Raw genomic sequence first — 16,341 nt, forward strand, 5'->3', positions numbered from 1 at the left:
TTTAATCAAGGTTAGGCGCCCTAGTTCAAAAAGGAAAAACAATCAAGTTTAAGTGTGAATGTGTGATTCTGCTTCGTCTTCTTTTGTTCTTGAAAATCAATCAACTTGACCAATCATCTTTCTTCTTCTTTTCTATGGTCATGTTCGCTTTCTAACAGCGGCGCTGCACTGACATCACAAAAATTCATTTCTATCTCTCGAGAAAGATATTTGTAAGTTTCGGTGCTTAAAAATGTATATCTAAAAAATCACGAAATGACCGTGGGCAAACACAAATGTAAAATTAATTTGTTTTCGGAAATAACGACACCTAAAAAATACCTAGTTGCATATATTGAAGTTTGCACATATATTATTTAGAAAATATGTGAACATTTTAAAAAACACATGAACACTTTTTAAAAAGTACATGATCTTCTTTCTAAAATATTAGAGCAATTGTATAATTATGAATAAATGCACCAAAGCTTTTTTAATTTCATGGAAATTTTAAAAAAAATGTTTGAACACTTTTCTAAAGTACACAAACATTTTAGAAAGATGTGAACAATATTTAATTACCTGAATATTTTTAAATACGTGAACATCCTTTTTTTATTATATGAAGCGAATGATTTTCTTATTGCATGAATATATTTTTAAATATCCGAACACTTTTTATTAATAATTAAATGTCACGGCGATTTCGCGGCAATACTCATGATTTGGGGATTTTGTGAAGCAAGGCGCATGAGGAGGATCTAGTTACGGGATTCACAAGAGTGATTTACCTAGGTTCGGGTCCTCCGTCTTAGAGGTAATACCCTACCGCCGACCGTTTTGATCAAGTCTCCTATGATGATTCAAAAGTGTCTGAATCTATGAATATCAACATGTGTATCTACCCACATGCTTTTTGCCCGCTCAAGGGCGCCCTAGCCCCACCTTATATAGGGCTGAGGAGGCTGAGTAGTACAAAGACCGAGTCGACCATGTAGCTGTAACTGAGTATCTGGTGTTGGGGAACGTAGTAATTTCAAAAAAATTCCTACGCACACGCAAGATCATGGTGATGCATAGCAACGAGAGGGGAGAGTGTTGTCCACGTACCCTCGTAGACCGAAAGCGGAAGCGTTAGCACAACGCGGTTGATGTAGTCGTACGTCTTCACGATCCGACCGATCAAGTACCGAACGCACGGCACCTCCGAGTTCAGCACACGTTCAGCCCGATGACGTCCCTCGAACTCCGATCCAGCCGAGTGTTGAGGGAGAGTTTCGTTAGCACGATGGTGTGGTGACGATGATGATGTTCTACCGACGCAGGGCTTCGCCTAAGCACCGCTACAGTATTATCGAGGTGGACTATGGTGGAGGGGGGCACCGCACACGGCTAAAAGATCAAACGATCAATTGTTGTGTCTCTAGGGTGCCCTCCTGCCCCCGTATATGAAGGAGCAAGGGGGGAGGTGCTGCCGGCCAGGAGGGGGTGCGCCAGGAGGAGTCCTACTCCCACCGGGAGTAGGACTCCCTCCCGCTTCCTTGTTGGATTAGGAGAAGAGGGGGAAAGAGGTGGAGGAGAAGAAGGAAAGGGGGGCGCCGCCCCCCTCTCCTTGTCCTATTCGGACTAGGGGGAGGGGCGCGCGGCCCTTGCCCTGGCCGCCTCTCCTCTTCTCCACTAAGGCCCACTATGGCCCATTAATCCCCGGGGGGTTCCGGTAACCCCTCCGGTACTCCGATAAAATCCTGATTTCACCCGGAACACTTCCGATATCCAAATATAGGCTTCCAATACATCAATCTTCATGTCTCGACCATTTCGAGACTCCTCGTCATGTCCGTGATCACATCCGGGACTCCGAACAATCTTCGTTACATCAAAACATATAAACTCATAATATAACTGTCATCGAAACGTTAAGCGTGCGGACCGTACGGGTTCGAGAACTATGTAGACATGACCGAGACACGTCTCCGGTCAATAACCAATAGCGGAACCTGGATGCTCATATTGGCCCCACATATTCTACGAAGATCTTTATCGGTCAGACCGCATAACAACATACGTTGTTCCCTTTGTCATCAGTATGTTACTTGCCCGAGATTCGATCGTCGGTATCTCAATACCTAGTTCAATCTCGTTACCGGCAAGTCTCTTTACTCGTTCCGTAGTACATCATCCCGCAACTAACTCATTAGTTGCAATGCTTGCAAGGCTTAAGTGATGTGCATTACCGAATGGGCCCAGAGATACCTCTCTGACAATCGGAGTGACAAATCCTAATCTCGAAATACGCCAACCCAACAAGTACCTTTGGAGACACCTGTAGAGCACCTTTATAATCATCCAGTTACGTTGTGACGTTTGGTAGCACACAAAGTGTTCCTCCGATAAACGGGAGTTGCATAATCTCATAGTCATAGGAACATGTATAAGTCATGAAGAAAGCAATAGCAACATACTATACGATCGAGTGCTAAGCTAACGGAATGGGTCAAGTCAATCACATCATTCTCCTAATGATGTGATCTCGTTAATCAAATGACAACCCATGTCAATGGCTAGGAAACATAACCATATTTGATCAACGAGCTAGTCAAGTAGAGGCATACTAGTGACACTCTGTTTGTCTATGTATTCACACAAGTATTACGTTTCCGGTTAATACAATTCTAGCATGAATAATAAACATTTATCATGATATAAGGAAATAAATAATAACTTTATTATTGCCTCTAGGGCATATTTCCTTCAGTCTCCCACTTGCACTAGAGTCAATAATCTAGATTACACAGTAATGATTTTAACACCCATGGAGCCTTGGTGCTGATCATGTTTTGCTCGTGGAAGAGGCTTAGTCAACAGGTCTGCAACATTCAGATCCGTATGTATCTTGCAAATTTCTATGTCTCCCACCTGGACTAAATCCCGGATGGAATTGAAGCGTCTCTTGATGTGCTTGGTTCTCTTATGAAATCCGGATTCCTTCGCCAAGGCAATTGCACCAGTATTGTCACAAAAGATTTTCATTGGACCCGATGCACTAGGTATGACACCTAGGTCGGATATGAACTCCTTCATCCAGACTCCTTCATTTGCTGCTTCCGAAGCAGCTATGTACTCCGCTTCACACGTAGATCCCGCCACGACGCTTTGTTTAGAACTGCACCAACTGACAGCTCCACTGTTCAATGTAAACACGTATCCGGTTTGCGATTTAGAATCGTCCGGATCAGTGTCAAAGCTTACATCAACGTAACCATTTACGGTGAGCTCTTTGTCACCTCCATAAACGAGAAACATATCCTTAGTCCTTTTTAGGTATTTCAGGATGTTCTTGACCGCTGTCCAGTGATCCACTCCTGGATTACTTTGGTACCTTCCTGCTAGACTTATAGCAAGGCACACATCAGGTCTGGTACACAGCATTGCATACATGATAGAGCCTATGGTTGAAGCATAGGGAACATCTTTCATTTTCTCTCAATCTTCTGCAGTGGTCGGGCATTGAGTCTTACTCAACTTCACACCTTGTAACACAGGCAAGAACCCTTTCTTTGCTTGATCCATTTTGAACTTCTTCAAAATTTTGTCAAGGTATGTGCTTTGTGAAAGTCCAATTAAGCGTCTTGATCTATCTCTATAGATCTTGATGCCCAATATATAAGCAGCTTCACCGAGGTCTTTCATTGAAAAACTCTTATTCAAGTATCCCTTTATGCTATCCAGAAATTCTATATCATTTCCAATCAGCAATATGTCATCCACATATAATATTTAGAAATTCTACAGAGCTCCCACTCACTTTCTTGTAAATACAGGCTTCTCCAAAAGTCTGTACAAAACCAAATGCTTTGATCACACTATCAAAGCATTTATTCCAACTCCGAGAGGCTTGCACCAGTTCATAAATGGATCGCTAGAGCTTGCACACTTTGTTAGCTCCCTTTGAATCGACAAAACCTTCCGGTTGCATCATATACAACTCTTCTTCCAGAAATCCATTCAGGAATGCAGTTTTGACATCCATTTGCCAAATTTCATAATCATAAAATGCGGCAATTGCTAACATGATTCGGACAGACTTAAGCATCGCTACGGGTGAGAAGGTCTCATCGTAGTCAATCCCTTGAACTTGTCGAAAACCTTTCGCAACAAGTCGAGCTTTATAGACAGTAACGTTACCGTCAGCGTCAGTCTTCTTCTTGAAGATCCATTTATTTTCAATGGCTTGCCGATCATCGAGCAAGTCAACCAAAGTCCACACTTTGTTCTCATACATGGATCCCATCTCAGATTTCATGGCCTCAAGCCATTTTGCGGAATCTGGGCTCACCATCACTTCTTCATAGTTCGTAGGTTCGTCATGGTCTAGTAACATAACCTCCAGAACAGGATTACCGTACCACTCTGGTGCAGATCTTAGTCTGGTTGACCTACGAGGTTCAGTGACAACTTGATCTGAAGTTCCATGATCATCATCATTAACTTCCTCACTAATTGGTGTAGGCGTCACAGGAACCGGTTTCTGTGATGAACTACTTTCCAATAGGGGAGCAGGTACAGTTACCTCATCAAGTTCTACTTTCCTCCCACTCACTTCTTTCGAGAGAAACTCCTTCTCTAGAAAGGATCCATTCTTAGCAACGAATGTCTTGCCTTCGGATCTGTGATAGAAGGTGTACCCAACAGTCTCCTTTGGGTATCCTATGAAGACACATTTCTCCGATTTGGGTTCGAGCTTATCAGGTTGAAGCTTTTTCACATAAGCATCGCAGCCCCAAACTTTAAGAAACGACAACTTTGGTTTCTTGCCAAACCACAGTTCATAAGGCGTCGTCTCAACAGATTTCGATGGTGCCCTATTTAACGTGAATGCAGCCGTCTCTAAAGCATAACCCCAAAATGATAGCGGTAAATCAGTAAGAGACATCATAGATCGCACCATATCTAGTAAAGTACGATTACGACGTTCGGACACACCATTTCGCTGTGGTGTTCCGGGTGGCGTGAGTTGCAAAACTATTCCGCATTGTTTCAAATGTAGACCAAACTCATAACTCAAATATTCTCCTCCACGATCAGATCGTAGAAACTTTATTTTCTTGTTACGATGATTTTCAACTTCACTCTGAAATTCTTTGAACTTTTCAAATGTTTCAGACTTATATTTCATTAAGTAGATATACCCATATCTGCTCAAATCATCTATGAAGGTGAGAAAATAATGATATCCACCACGAGCCTCAACATTCATCGGACCACATACATCTTTATGTATGATTTCCAACAAATCTGTTGCTCTCTCCATAGTACCGGAGAACGACATTTTAGTCATCTTGCCCATGAGGCACGGTTCACAAGTACCAAGTGATTCATAATCAAGTGGTTCCAAAAGTCCATCAGTATGGAGTTTCTTCATGCACTTTACACCGATATGACCTAAACGGGAGTGCCACAAATAAGTTGCACTATTATTATCAACTCTGCATCTTTTGGCTTCAACATTATGAATATGTGTATTACTACTATCGAGATTCATCAAAAATAGACCACTCTTTAAGGGTGCATGACCATAAAAGATATTACTCATATAAATAGAACAACCATTATTCTCTGATTTAAATGAATAACTGTCTCGCATCAAACAAGATCCAGATATAATGTTCATGCTCAACGCTGGCACCAAATAACAATTATTTAGGTCTAATACTAATCCCGAAGGTAGATGTAGAGGTAGCGTGCCGACGGCGATCACATCAACTTTGGAACCATTTCCCACGTGCATCGTCACCTCGTCCTTAGCCAGTGTCCGCTTAATCTGTAGTCCCTGTTTCGAGTTGCAAATATTAGCAGCAGAACCAGTATCAAAATACCCAGGTGCTACTGCGAGCTCTGGTAAGGTACACATCAATAACATGTATATCACATATACCTTTGTTCACCTTGCCATCCTTCTTATCCGCCAAATACTTGGGGCAGTTCCGCTTCCAGTGACCAGTCTGCTTGCAGTAGAAGCACTCATTCTCAGGCTTAGGTCCAGACTTGGGTTTCTTCTCTTGAGCAGCAACTTGCTTGCTGTTCTTCTTGAAGTTCCCCTTCTTCTTCCCTTTGCCCTTTTTCTTGAAACTGGTGGTCTTATTGACCATCGACACTTGATGCTCCTTCTTGATTTCTACCTCCGCAGCCTTTAGCATTGCGAAGAGCTCGGGAATCGTCTTATCCATCCCTTGCATGTTATAGTTCATCACAAAGCTCTTGTAGCTTGGTGGCAGTGATTGAAGAATTCTGTCAATGATGCTATCATTCGGAAGATTAACTCCCAGTTGAATCAAGTGATTGTTATACCCAGACATTCTGAGTATATGCTCACTGACAGAACTATTCTCTTCCATCTTGCAGCTGTAGAACTTATTGGAGACTTCATATCTCTCAATCTGGGCATTTGCTTGAAATATTAACTTCAACTCCTGGAACATCTCATATGCTCCATGACGTTCAAAACATCGTTGAAGTCCCGGTTCTAAGCCGTAAAGCATGGCACACCGAACTATCGAGTAGTCATCAGCTTTCCTTTGCCAGACGTTCTTAACGTCGTCAGTTGCATCTGCAGCAGGCCTGGCACCCAGCGGTGCTTCCAGGACGTAATTCTTCTATGCAGCAATGAGGATAATCCTCAAGTTACGGACCCAGTCCGTGTAATTGCTACCATCATCTTTCAACTTTGCTTTCTCAAGGAACGCATTAAAATTTAACGGAACAACAGCACGGGCCATCTATCTACAATCAACATAGACAAGCAAGATACTATCAGGTACTAAGTTCATGATAAATTTAAGTTCAATTAATCATATTACTTAAGAACTCCCACTTAGATAGACATCTCTCTAATCCTCTAAGTGATCACATGATCCAAATCAACTAAACCATAACTGATCATCACGTGAAATGGAGTAGTTTTCAATGGTGAACATCACTATGTTGATCATATCTACTATATGATTCACGCTCGACCTTTCGGTCTCAGTGTTCCGAGGCCATATCTGCATATGCTAGGCTCGTCAAGTTTAACCTGAGTATTCTGCGTGTGCAAAACTGGCTTGCACCCGTTGTAGATGGACGTAGAGCTTATCACACCCGATCATCACGTGGTGTCTGGGCACGACGAACTTTGGCAATGGTTCATACTCAGGGAGAACACTTTTATCTTGAAATTTAGTGAGAGATCATCTTATAATGCTACCGTCAATCAAAGCAAGATAAGATGCATAAAAGATAAACATCACATACAATCAATATAAGTGATATGATATGGCCGTCATCATCTTGTGCTTGTGATCTCCATCTCCGAAGCACCGTCATGATCACCATCGTCACCGATGCGACACCTTGATCTCCATCGTAACATCGTTGTCGTATCGCCAATCTTATGCTTCTACGACTATCGCTACCGCTTAGTGATAAAGTAAAGCATTACAGGACGATTGCATTGCATACAATAAAGTGACAACCATATGGCTCCTGCCAGTTGCCGATAACTCGGTTACAAAACATGATCATCTCATACAATAAAATTTAGCATCATGTCTTGACCATATCACATCACAACATGCCCTGCAAAAACAAGTTAGACGTCCTCTAATTTGTTGTTGCAAATTTTACGTGGCTGATACGGGCTTAGCAAGAACCGTTCTTACCTACGCATCAAAACCACAACGATAATTTGTCAAGTTGGTGTTGTTTTAACCTTCGCAAGGACCAGGCGTAGCCACACTCGGTTCAACTAAAGTTGGAGAAACTGACACCCGCCAGCCACCTGTGTGCAAAGCACGTCGGTAGAACCAGTCTCGCGTAAGCGTACGGTAATGTCAGTCCGGGCCGCTTCATCCAACAATACCGCTGAACCAAAGTGTGACATTGCTGGTAAGCAGTATGACTTGTATCGCCCACAACTCACTTGTGTTCTACTCGTGCATATAACATCAACGCATAAAACCTGGCTCTAATACCACTGTTGGGGAACGTAGTAATTTCAAAGAAATTCCTACGCACATGCAAGATCATGGTGATGCATAGCAACGAGAGGGGAGAGTGTTGTCCACGTACCCTCGTAGACCAAAAGCGGAAGCGTTAGCACAACGTGGTTGATGTAGTCGTACGTCTTCACGATCCGACTGATCAAGTACCGAACGCACGGCACCTCCGAGTTCAGCACACGTTCAGCCCGATGACGTCCCTCGAACTCCGATCCAGCCGAGTGTTGAGGGAGAGTTTCGTCAGCACGACGGCGTGGTGACGATGATGATGTTCTACTGACGCAGGGCTTCGCCTAAGCACCGCTACAGTATTATCGAGGTGGACTATGGTGGAGGGGGGCACCGCACACGGCTAAAAGATCAAACGATCAATTGTTGTGTCTCTAGGGTTCCCTCCTGCCCGCGTATATAAAGGAGCAAGGGGGGAGGTGCGACCGGCCAGGAGGGGGCGCGCCAGGAGGAGTCCTACTCCCACCGGGAGTAGGACTCCCTCCCTTTTCCTTGTTGGATTAGGAGAAGAGGGGGAAAGAGGTGGAGGAGAAGAAGGAAAGGGGGGCGCCGCCCCCCTCTCCTTGTCCTATCCGGACTAGGGGGAGGGGCGCGCAGCCCTTGCCCTGGCCGCCTCTCCTCTTCTCCACTAAGGCCCACTATGGCCCATTAACCCCCGGGGGGTTCCGGTAACCCCTCCGGTACTCCGGTAAAATCCTGATTTCACCCGGAACACTTTCGATATCCAAATATAGGCTTTCAATATATCAATCTTCATGTCTCGACCATTTCAAGACTCCTCGTCATGTCCGTGATCACATCCGGGACTCCGAACAATCTTCGGTACATCAAAACATATAAACTCATAATATAACTGTCATCGAAACGTTAAGCGTGCGGACCGTACGGGTTCGAGAACTATGTAGACATGACCGAGACACGTCTCCGGTCAATAACCAATAGCGGAACCTGGATGCTCATATTGGCTCACACATATTCTACGAAGATCTTTATCGGTCAGACCGCATAACAACATACGTTGTTCCCTTTGTCATCGGTATGTTACTTGCCCGAGATTCGATCGTCGGTATCTCAATACCTAGTTCAATCTCGTTACTGGCAAGTCTCTTTACTCGTTCCGTAGTACATCATCCCGCAACTAACTCATTAGTTGCAATGCTTGCAAGGCTTAAGTGATGTGCATTACTGAGTGGGCCTAGAGATACCTCTCCGACAATCGGAGTGACAAATCCTAATCTCGAAATACGCCAACCCAACAAGTACCTTTGGAGACACCTGTAGAGCACCTTTATAATCACCCAGTTACGTTGTGACATTTGGTAGCACACAAAGTGTTCCTCCGGTAAACGGGAGTTGCATAATCTCATAGTCATAGGAACATGTATAAGTCATGAAGAAAGCAATAGCAACATACTATACGATCGAGTGCTAAGCTAACGGAATGGGTCAAGTCAATCACATCATTCTCCTAATGATGTGATCCCGTTAATCAAATGACAACCCATGTCAATGGCTAGGAAACATAACCATCTTTGATCAATGAGCTAGTCAAGTAGAGGCATACTAGTGACACTTTGTTTGTCTATGTATTCACACAAGTATTACGTTTCTGGTTAATACAATTCTAGGATGAATAATAAACATTTATCATGATATAAGGAAATAAATAATAACTTTATTATTGCCTCTAGGGCATATTTCCTTCATCTGGATCGGAAGGCAGCGATGTCACGACGTTGTCCCCTTCATTAAGGTGTTGTCTTGGCTGCTCGCGGTGTCCATGGTGATGGATTTCGAGTTGTTGGTTGCCGTGCTTGGTGTGGCGCTTCTCCGACGATGTCTGCTTGGTGTGATGCTAACCCGTGCTTGGTTAGCATGGGTTGAGGATTGATCTAGGACCACCGTGAAGATGTCTGTGTGGCGCCGATGCCGCATCTCCGACGCCCTCTTCAAGTTGGGGGTGCCCGAGTCCCTGTGCGCCGCCGTCGTCATGGACGGCAAGGGAAATGGAAATGCTAGGGGCAGACAGACCGTGGCGGCATCGACGGCTGACGCAGCCCTGCGCCAGGGAAAAGTCGACCAGTTGCGCCGCAAGCGCCATGCGATGACCGATCAAGGCTGCCGCGGCCTTACCTGCCCTTCCGCGACCCCTACGACTTCGACTCCGACTGGAGCGGTGACATCAACGGACCGGATAATGATGGAGGTGCCACCAGCCAACCCCGCCATGCGTACGAGTTCATCGTCCGGGACCTGATGTAGTTTAGTCTAGATTTTTTAAATTTTTAGTTGAACAGACGAATATGTCCGGTTTATTTAAATATATCAAATTTTTAGGCCGGTTTGCAATAAGTTCGTTTGGTTTGCATGAATTTAGATGTTTGATTCAATTTTTGTTTTAAATGCGGGTGTGCATTTTGGACATACGATTGGATAACCAGCTATTGTACCGGTCTACCGGACGCGTCTGCCGAAAGATAGAGTTTGCGGGACGCCGCGAGCCCGCGATGTAAGGCCAACTCCACCGCACGACCCTATCCTGTCCGCCCCCGTCCGTTTGGGGTAAAAGGGACAAACGAGACGGCCCAGCGCGCGGGCGCAAACAGACTTTTATCCGCTTTGTGTCCGCTTTCGACCCATCCCCGGCCCAAGTTTGCGCCGGTTTTGGGGTGAAACGGACAGCACGCGGACGGGCGGGACGCGCGCGCTTGTCCTCCCCTGGCCCGCTTGTCGGTGGGAGAAACCAACCCCCCCCCCCACGCCCATTTGGCGCCATTTCCCCAAACCCTCCCACGTCCCTCCCGCCGCCCCCTCTCTCCCCCGTCCATGGCCGACGCCCCGCCAAGTTCCGGCGGCCTGGCCGTCGACCCGCCCACAAAGGTGAAGAAGAAGGCGCCAAGGAAGCCGCGGTCGGAGTGCACGCCGGAGGAGATCGTCAAGTTGGACGCGGAATTGGCGAAGAGGAGGGAAAGGAGAGCGGTCGTCAAGGTCAATGCCGCCAGGGCCAAGTTCGCCGCCCAGCGCGATGAGATGGAGGCCGCGCAGCGCAAGGCCGCGGCCGACAAGAAGGAGGACCTCGTCAACAAAGCGCACGCCATCCTCATGCTTGGCATGGGCCATCCGGCCGGGTTCCCTGCAGCTGCCGTTGGCCTGGCTAGCACAGGCTCGTCGGTCGCCCGGCCTCCGCACTGCCAGTCGCGGACCGCGCCCATGTCGCTCGGCTTTCCTCCGCCAAGGCACGACGGCCAGACCCGTTTCTCGGGGTCGCCGGACATGGGCTTGTTCGCGCCGTCCACACCGCGCCCCACGGCCGTCATCAACCTCAACGTCACGCCTGGGTCCAGCAGCGGCGGCCGTTCGTCCGTCGAGATGCAAAGAAAGCAGGCACGGGCACCATGCCGGCCCCCCGCGTCTTGTTTGACGGAATGCCAACCCCAACGCCAACGGTCGACGACCCCTTCTACAACCAGTACATGGAGGACGTGATCTACGAGGGTGGGCATGGCCGTGCCTACGACCCCGAGGAGACCCAAATTCAGGATGGCCGCGCCCAGTACGTCCCCGATGAAGAGGCCGACGACCGTGCTGACTACGACCATGGTGACTCGTGGCATGAAGACGATGACATCTATGTCGAAGGTGATGGTGATGAAGAAGAAGGCAATGACGTTGATATTAGTGGCGAGCCATTGTTCATCGACGAGCTCACCCAAAGAGTGGAAGCACAAAAGAAGAGGAAGAGCATTCGCACGGGTTCACATACACAAGATGAGGACAAGTTGATTTGCCAAGCTTGGATGGAGATTAGCCAAGATCCGAGGACCGGCGCGCAACAAAAGGGCATTGTTTTTTGGACGAGAGTCCACAAAACATTCCATGAAAGGAAAATGTTTGAGCCCTACCAAATTACAAGCAACTGTGGCATCGGCTCGATTCAAAAGAGATGGTTGTTCATCCAACAAGAGTGCAATAAGTATTGCACCGCATTTGAGAGCGTTGAAGCACGACCCGTGAGTGGTCTCGGCGTTGGGGACATGGTATGCTCTCCTCTTCCTAGCCCTTTCCTTGCTACGGCCATGAGGCTTCGGCCGTGTATATGTTTGCATGTTCACTTGTTGTTGACCATGTGGTGTAGGCATTTCAATCTTTGGAGGCATTCAAGGCCCGGCACAATGACAAGCCATTCACTCTTACGCATTGTTGGACGATCATCAACAATTGCCCTAAGTTCAAGGACCAATACCATGAACTACAAAGGAAGAGAGGCAAGAAGACGGCCTCGCCGGAGGTGGAGATGGCGAGGGGCCGAGGGGCAAGACCAACTCCAAGGTTGACGACATACGTGATGCCTCATCCATGGCCTTGCATGAGACTTTGCATGGCATGATGTCCCAAAAGGATGTGAGGGACGAGAAAAAGCGGCAAAGCAAGGACGAGCAAATGAAGCAATACCTAGACCTTCAAAGACAGAAGCTTGAGATGGAGGAGGCGGCCAAGCGGAGGAAGATCGACATGGAGGAGGCGGCCCGGCAAAGGCAACTCGACATGGAGGAGGCGGCCCGGCAAAGGCAGCTCGACATCGAGGCCGACAACGTCAAGGCCAGGCAGAGGCAGCTCGACATCGAGGCCACCAATGCCGCCACCAAAGCGAAGGAGGTGGCCCTTGGGATCATGAGCGTGGACTTGTCGAAGATGAGCGAGAAGACGAGGGCCTGGTTCGAGGCCAGGCAGAAGGAGATGTTGGACGCCGACGGCCTGAACTAGGTCGTCCGATCGGCGTGGCCGTTCTTTTTTGGAGGCTGGCATGGGTGCCGCCCGCCCGCTGGGCCGCTGGCAATGTGCCGGCGAAAAAACATTCATTTTGGTGGCCGGCTGTGTTGCCGGCCGCTGGCTGTGTTGCCGGCGAGGACAACTATTCATTTTGGAGGCTGGTTGTGTTGCCGGCCCCTGGCTGATGCCGGCGATGGACGTGTAGGCCGCTGGCTCTGTTGCCGGCGTGATGAACCGGGGCCGCTGGCCTGAACTAGGGCTTGGCATTTGAAACGTTGCTTTTGGTTTTTTAAATAGACGCGGACAGGATGAGGCAAATGGATGCGGCCGCGCGCTGGACGCATGGCCACCGTATAACAGGACACGCTCGGACACGATCCCAAATCCCTACCTAAATGGACGGAATGCGAATAAAACGGATGTCGGTTTGGGGTCGCACGTGGAGTTGGCCTAAAAAGACTCTTCTTCTTCGCTCCCCACTCCTCTCCCAATCCCTACTGGCGCCAAGGCCCTCGACATTTCAAAATCGAGCTCCGCCCATGGCCAAGAGCCCCAAGGCGACCACCAGCCGGCGGCCCACCAGAAAACGGCGGGCCTCCCCCGCTGCCGTGCCGTCCTCGGCGGACATCGAGGACCTGGCGCCGTCGGGTGTCCTGGCCGGGCCCACCTCGGCGGCGCCCGCGCTGCGCTCGGGGTTGCTCCGGTGGTATGACGCGCACCGGCGCGACCTTCCGTGGCGATTCTCCGCGGCGCCGGGGCGCGAGGGCAGAGAGAAGAGGGCGTATGCGGTGTGGGTGTCGGAGGTGATGCTGCAGCAGACGAGGGTGCCCGTCGTCATCGATTACTACTCCCGGTGGATGGCGCGGTGGCCCACCGTGGAGACCCTCGCCGCCGCCACGCAAGAGGTAGAGGGAAACGTGCTCACATCCTGCGTACGGAAGATTCAATCTTTGATGCATATTTTGCGGGTGGAGATCGAATGGTTGATTCGGGGTTCCTTGTTGCAGGAGGTGAACGAGATGTGGGCCGGTCTTGGGTACTACCGGAGGGCGCGGTTTCTTCTGGAGGTGAGATTTGGAGGCTGTTACGCGTAGAACCCTTGGAAAGGGTTGCCCATTGTAGCACTGTTCAGTAGTTTCTGCAACTTTCATAGTGCCCATGTCCTGTTTGACGTTTTGCTTGGGAGGGCTTGGAAGTTGATTCGGTTTCTTGTTTTCCCTTCAAATAAGGGAGGTTCTAGTGCTAGCTCATGAGGGTTGTTGCATTACGGCTATTGGCCAGTGCCAAGTTGTCAGCTCATCGGATAATGTTTTGGGTAGTTCAGAAGGATTATATTGTTGACATGGGTATTCAGTAATTGAGCCTTTTTCTTCTGATTTACATTTCATCTTATAAATTATCTTCAGTGGAATCCTCAACAAAAAATTATCTTCATTGCTTTTTAGTCATAGAGCATTGCTGCATAGTGGATTAAGGATATGATGTGTTTCTATTTTTGGGGAAGTAGGGAGCGAAGCAGATTGCAGAAAAGGGGGAATTCCCTAGCACAGCATCAACACTTCGTCAGGTTCGCGGCATTGGGGATTACACAGCAGGCGCCATTGCCTCCATAGCCTTCAGTGAGGTTGTCAACCATATAGCTCGTCTTTAAATAAGAATCTTCCTGCTTTTTTTGTGCATATTCAAATGATTTTGCTTGATTTACGTACTGTAGGTCACCCCACTTGTGGATGGAAATGTTGTACGTGTTATCAGCAGACTTTTTGCAATTGCCGATAACCCAAAAGAATCCTCAACAGTAAAGAGATTTTGGTAAGTAGCACGATCCTCTTTGATCCCTTGGAGAGCAATGGAAGAGTCGATCGTGGTAGTAATTTTTTACGTTGTCATATATTTGCAATGATGCTTAACATTTAGTGTGAATAAGCATCAGTATGGTAATTTATCTGTTTTTTTTTTATTTTCCGCATCAAACAACTAATCGGCTTAGTACTGAGCTATACCCTCAATTAATATTACCAATTGCTGACGTATCAATTTATAAGCTTGTTTCATGGCTGCCAATCTCCGCCGAACTTAAGTGCAAGCTGTATCCTCTTTTGGTTCCATATTGATACTGATCCTGCTGCAACCATTTTCTCCCCCACCATATATCTAATTTGGGGCTTGAAAGCCTTATACTGATACGGTAATACCTGTGGGCACTATCGCTGGATTATAGGGAGCTTGCTGGTCAACTGGTCGATCCATCAAGACCAGGAGACTTCAACCAAGCAATGATGGAACTAGGAGCAACATTGTGCAGCAAGACCAAGCCTGATTGCTCCCAGTGCCCTGTCTCTAGCCACTGCCAAGCGCTTGCGCTTTCCCATGAAAATCCATTGGTTGGAGTTACAGACTACCCACGGGTGGTTCCCAAAGCTAAACCACGTCGTGATTTCGCTGCTGTTTGTGTTGTTCAAATTGCACAAGGCTTGGAGCAAGAGACGGCAGCCGGCAAATGTAATTTCTTTCTCTTGATAAAGAGGCCAGAAGAGGGCCTGCTTGCAGGGCTCTGGGAGTTCCCATCGGTTCTTGTTGACGAACGTAAGACCGACCCGCTAAACAGGAGAAAAGAGATGGATAGGTATTTGAAGCAATTGGTTGACATAGATGTTGAACAGGAATCCAATCTGATCCTCAGGGAGGATGTTGGTCAGCATGTTCACATTTTCTCCCACATTCGCTTGACGATGCATGTGGAGCTGATGGTTCTCAAGATCAAAGGTGGGTCATGTGCTGCCCTCACTAGCAGTTGGCTTCTAATGTTGCAGCCTAATTAATTCTTCTATTGTAGGTGATGTGGGTCAAGCATGCAACAAGGGACAAGATAGCACGAAACTGAAACTCGTCGATGAAAGTTCAATCGATTCCATGGGCTTGACATCGGGAATTCGGAAGGTAATTGCAGTTCAAATATCTGGAGTGTCAAAATTTCCCGAGTTTGTTCAGAACTGTAAATAACATGGATGCTTTCACTTCAGGTGTACAATATGGTGAAGGCTTTCAAGGAGAAAAAACTATTGGAGCAAAGCCAAATGCCCACGAAGAAAAGGAGCAGACGTCAAAAGCAGTAACATTACCGGTTAAATGACTTGTAAGATTATTTTGTATGTACTATCTGGGTTGCTGACTCAGCACATCAGCGAACTGTTGCTAGAAAGGCCGTTCAAATTTCCAGCATTCCTTCTGAAAACTTATCCCTTGAGTTTTTATGTTCTGCTGTTACCTCGAGGTAGATTCCTCTTCTGAAGAGGTTTTGTTTGGTCATTAAACGGCCTTTTACACTACCCCTAATCATCAAATCCATTTGCAAGAAAAGTTCTAGGCATTATATTTTTCCAGGATAATTGATGTATTTAGCATTGTTCCCAACTGTATCAGTTTATCACCACGGATAAATAGAGGAAGCTGGTATCATCATGCAACCCTGTTTCTGTACTTTGTTGTCTGGCTTCGGAAAATGTGCTCCAACTGAAACACCACGAACCAGCAGTTGACTTCTTTA

At 47.2% G+C, this 16,341-nt stretch overlaps 1 protein-coding gene across 1 annotated transcript; it reads left to right on the forward strand.

The window, feature by feature from the left end:
- Positions 1-13,246: 13,246 nt before the first annotated feature.
- Positions 13,247-16,033, forward strand: LOC109784160 (adenine DNA glycosylase). Its single transcript, XM_020342752.4, has 7 exons — positions 13,247-13,699; positions 13,802-13,861; positions 14,302-14,418; positions 14,509-14,606; positions 15,016-15,560; positions 15,631-15,734; positions 15,818-16,033. The coding sequence occupies exons 1-7, from the start codon at positions 13,334-13,336 to the stop codon at positions 15,908-15,910; spliced, it is 1,383 nt and encodes a 460-aa protein (XP_020198341.1). The 5' UTR covers positions 13,247-13,333; the 3' UTR covers positions 15,911-16,033.
- The last annotated feature ends 308 nt before the right edge of the window (positions 16,034-16,341 follow it).

The sequence above is a fragment of the Aegilops tauschii genome, chromosome 7, assembly GCF_002575655.3.
Source record: "Aegilops tauschii subsp. strangulata cultivar AL8/78 chromosome 7, Aet v6.0, whole genome shotgun sequence".
NCBI lineage: Eukaryota > Viridiplantae > Streptophyta > Magnoliopsida > Poales > Poaceae > Aegilops > Aegilops tauschii.

What these genes read in the sequence shown, in the direction of transcription:
- LOC109784160 (XM_020342752.4), top strand. Translation starts at nt 13,334, where the DNA reads ATGGCCAAGAGCCCCAAGGCGACCACCAGCCGGCGGCCCACCAGAAAA. An exon ending in TCGCCGCCGCCACGCAAGAG is followed by an intron (nt 13,700 to 13,801) that starts GTAGAGGGAAAC and finishes TCCTTGTTGCAG; the next exon opens with GAGGTGAACGAGATGTGGGC. An exon ending in TCAACAGTAAAGAGATTTTG is followed by an intron (nt 14,607 to 15,015) that starts GTAAGTAGCACG and finishes GCTGGATTATAG; the next exon opens with GGAGCTTGCTGGTCAACTGG.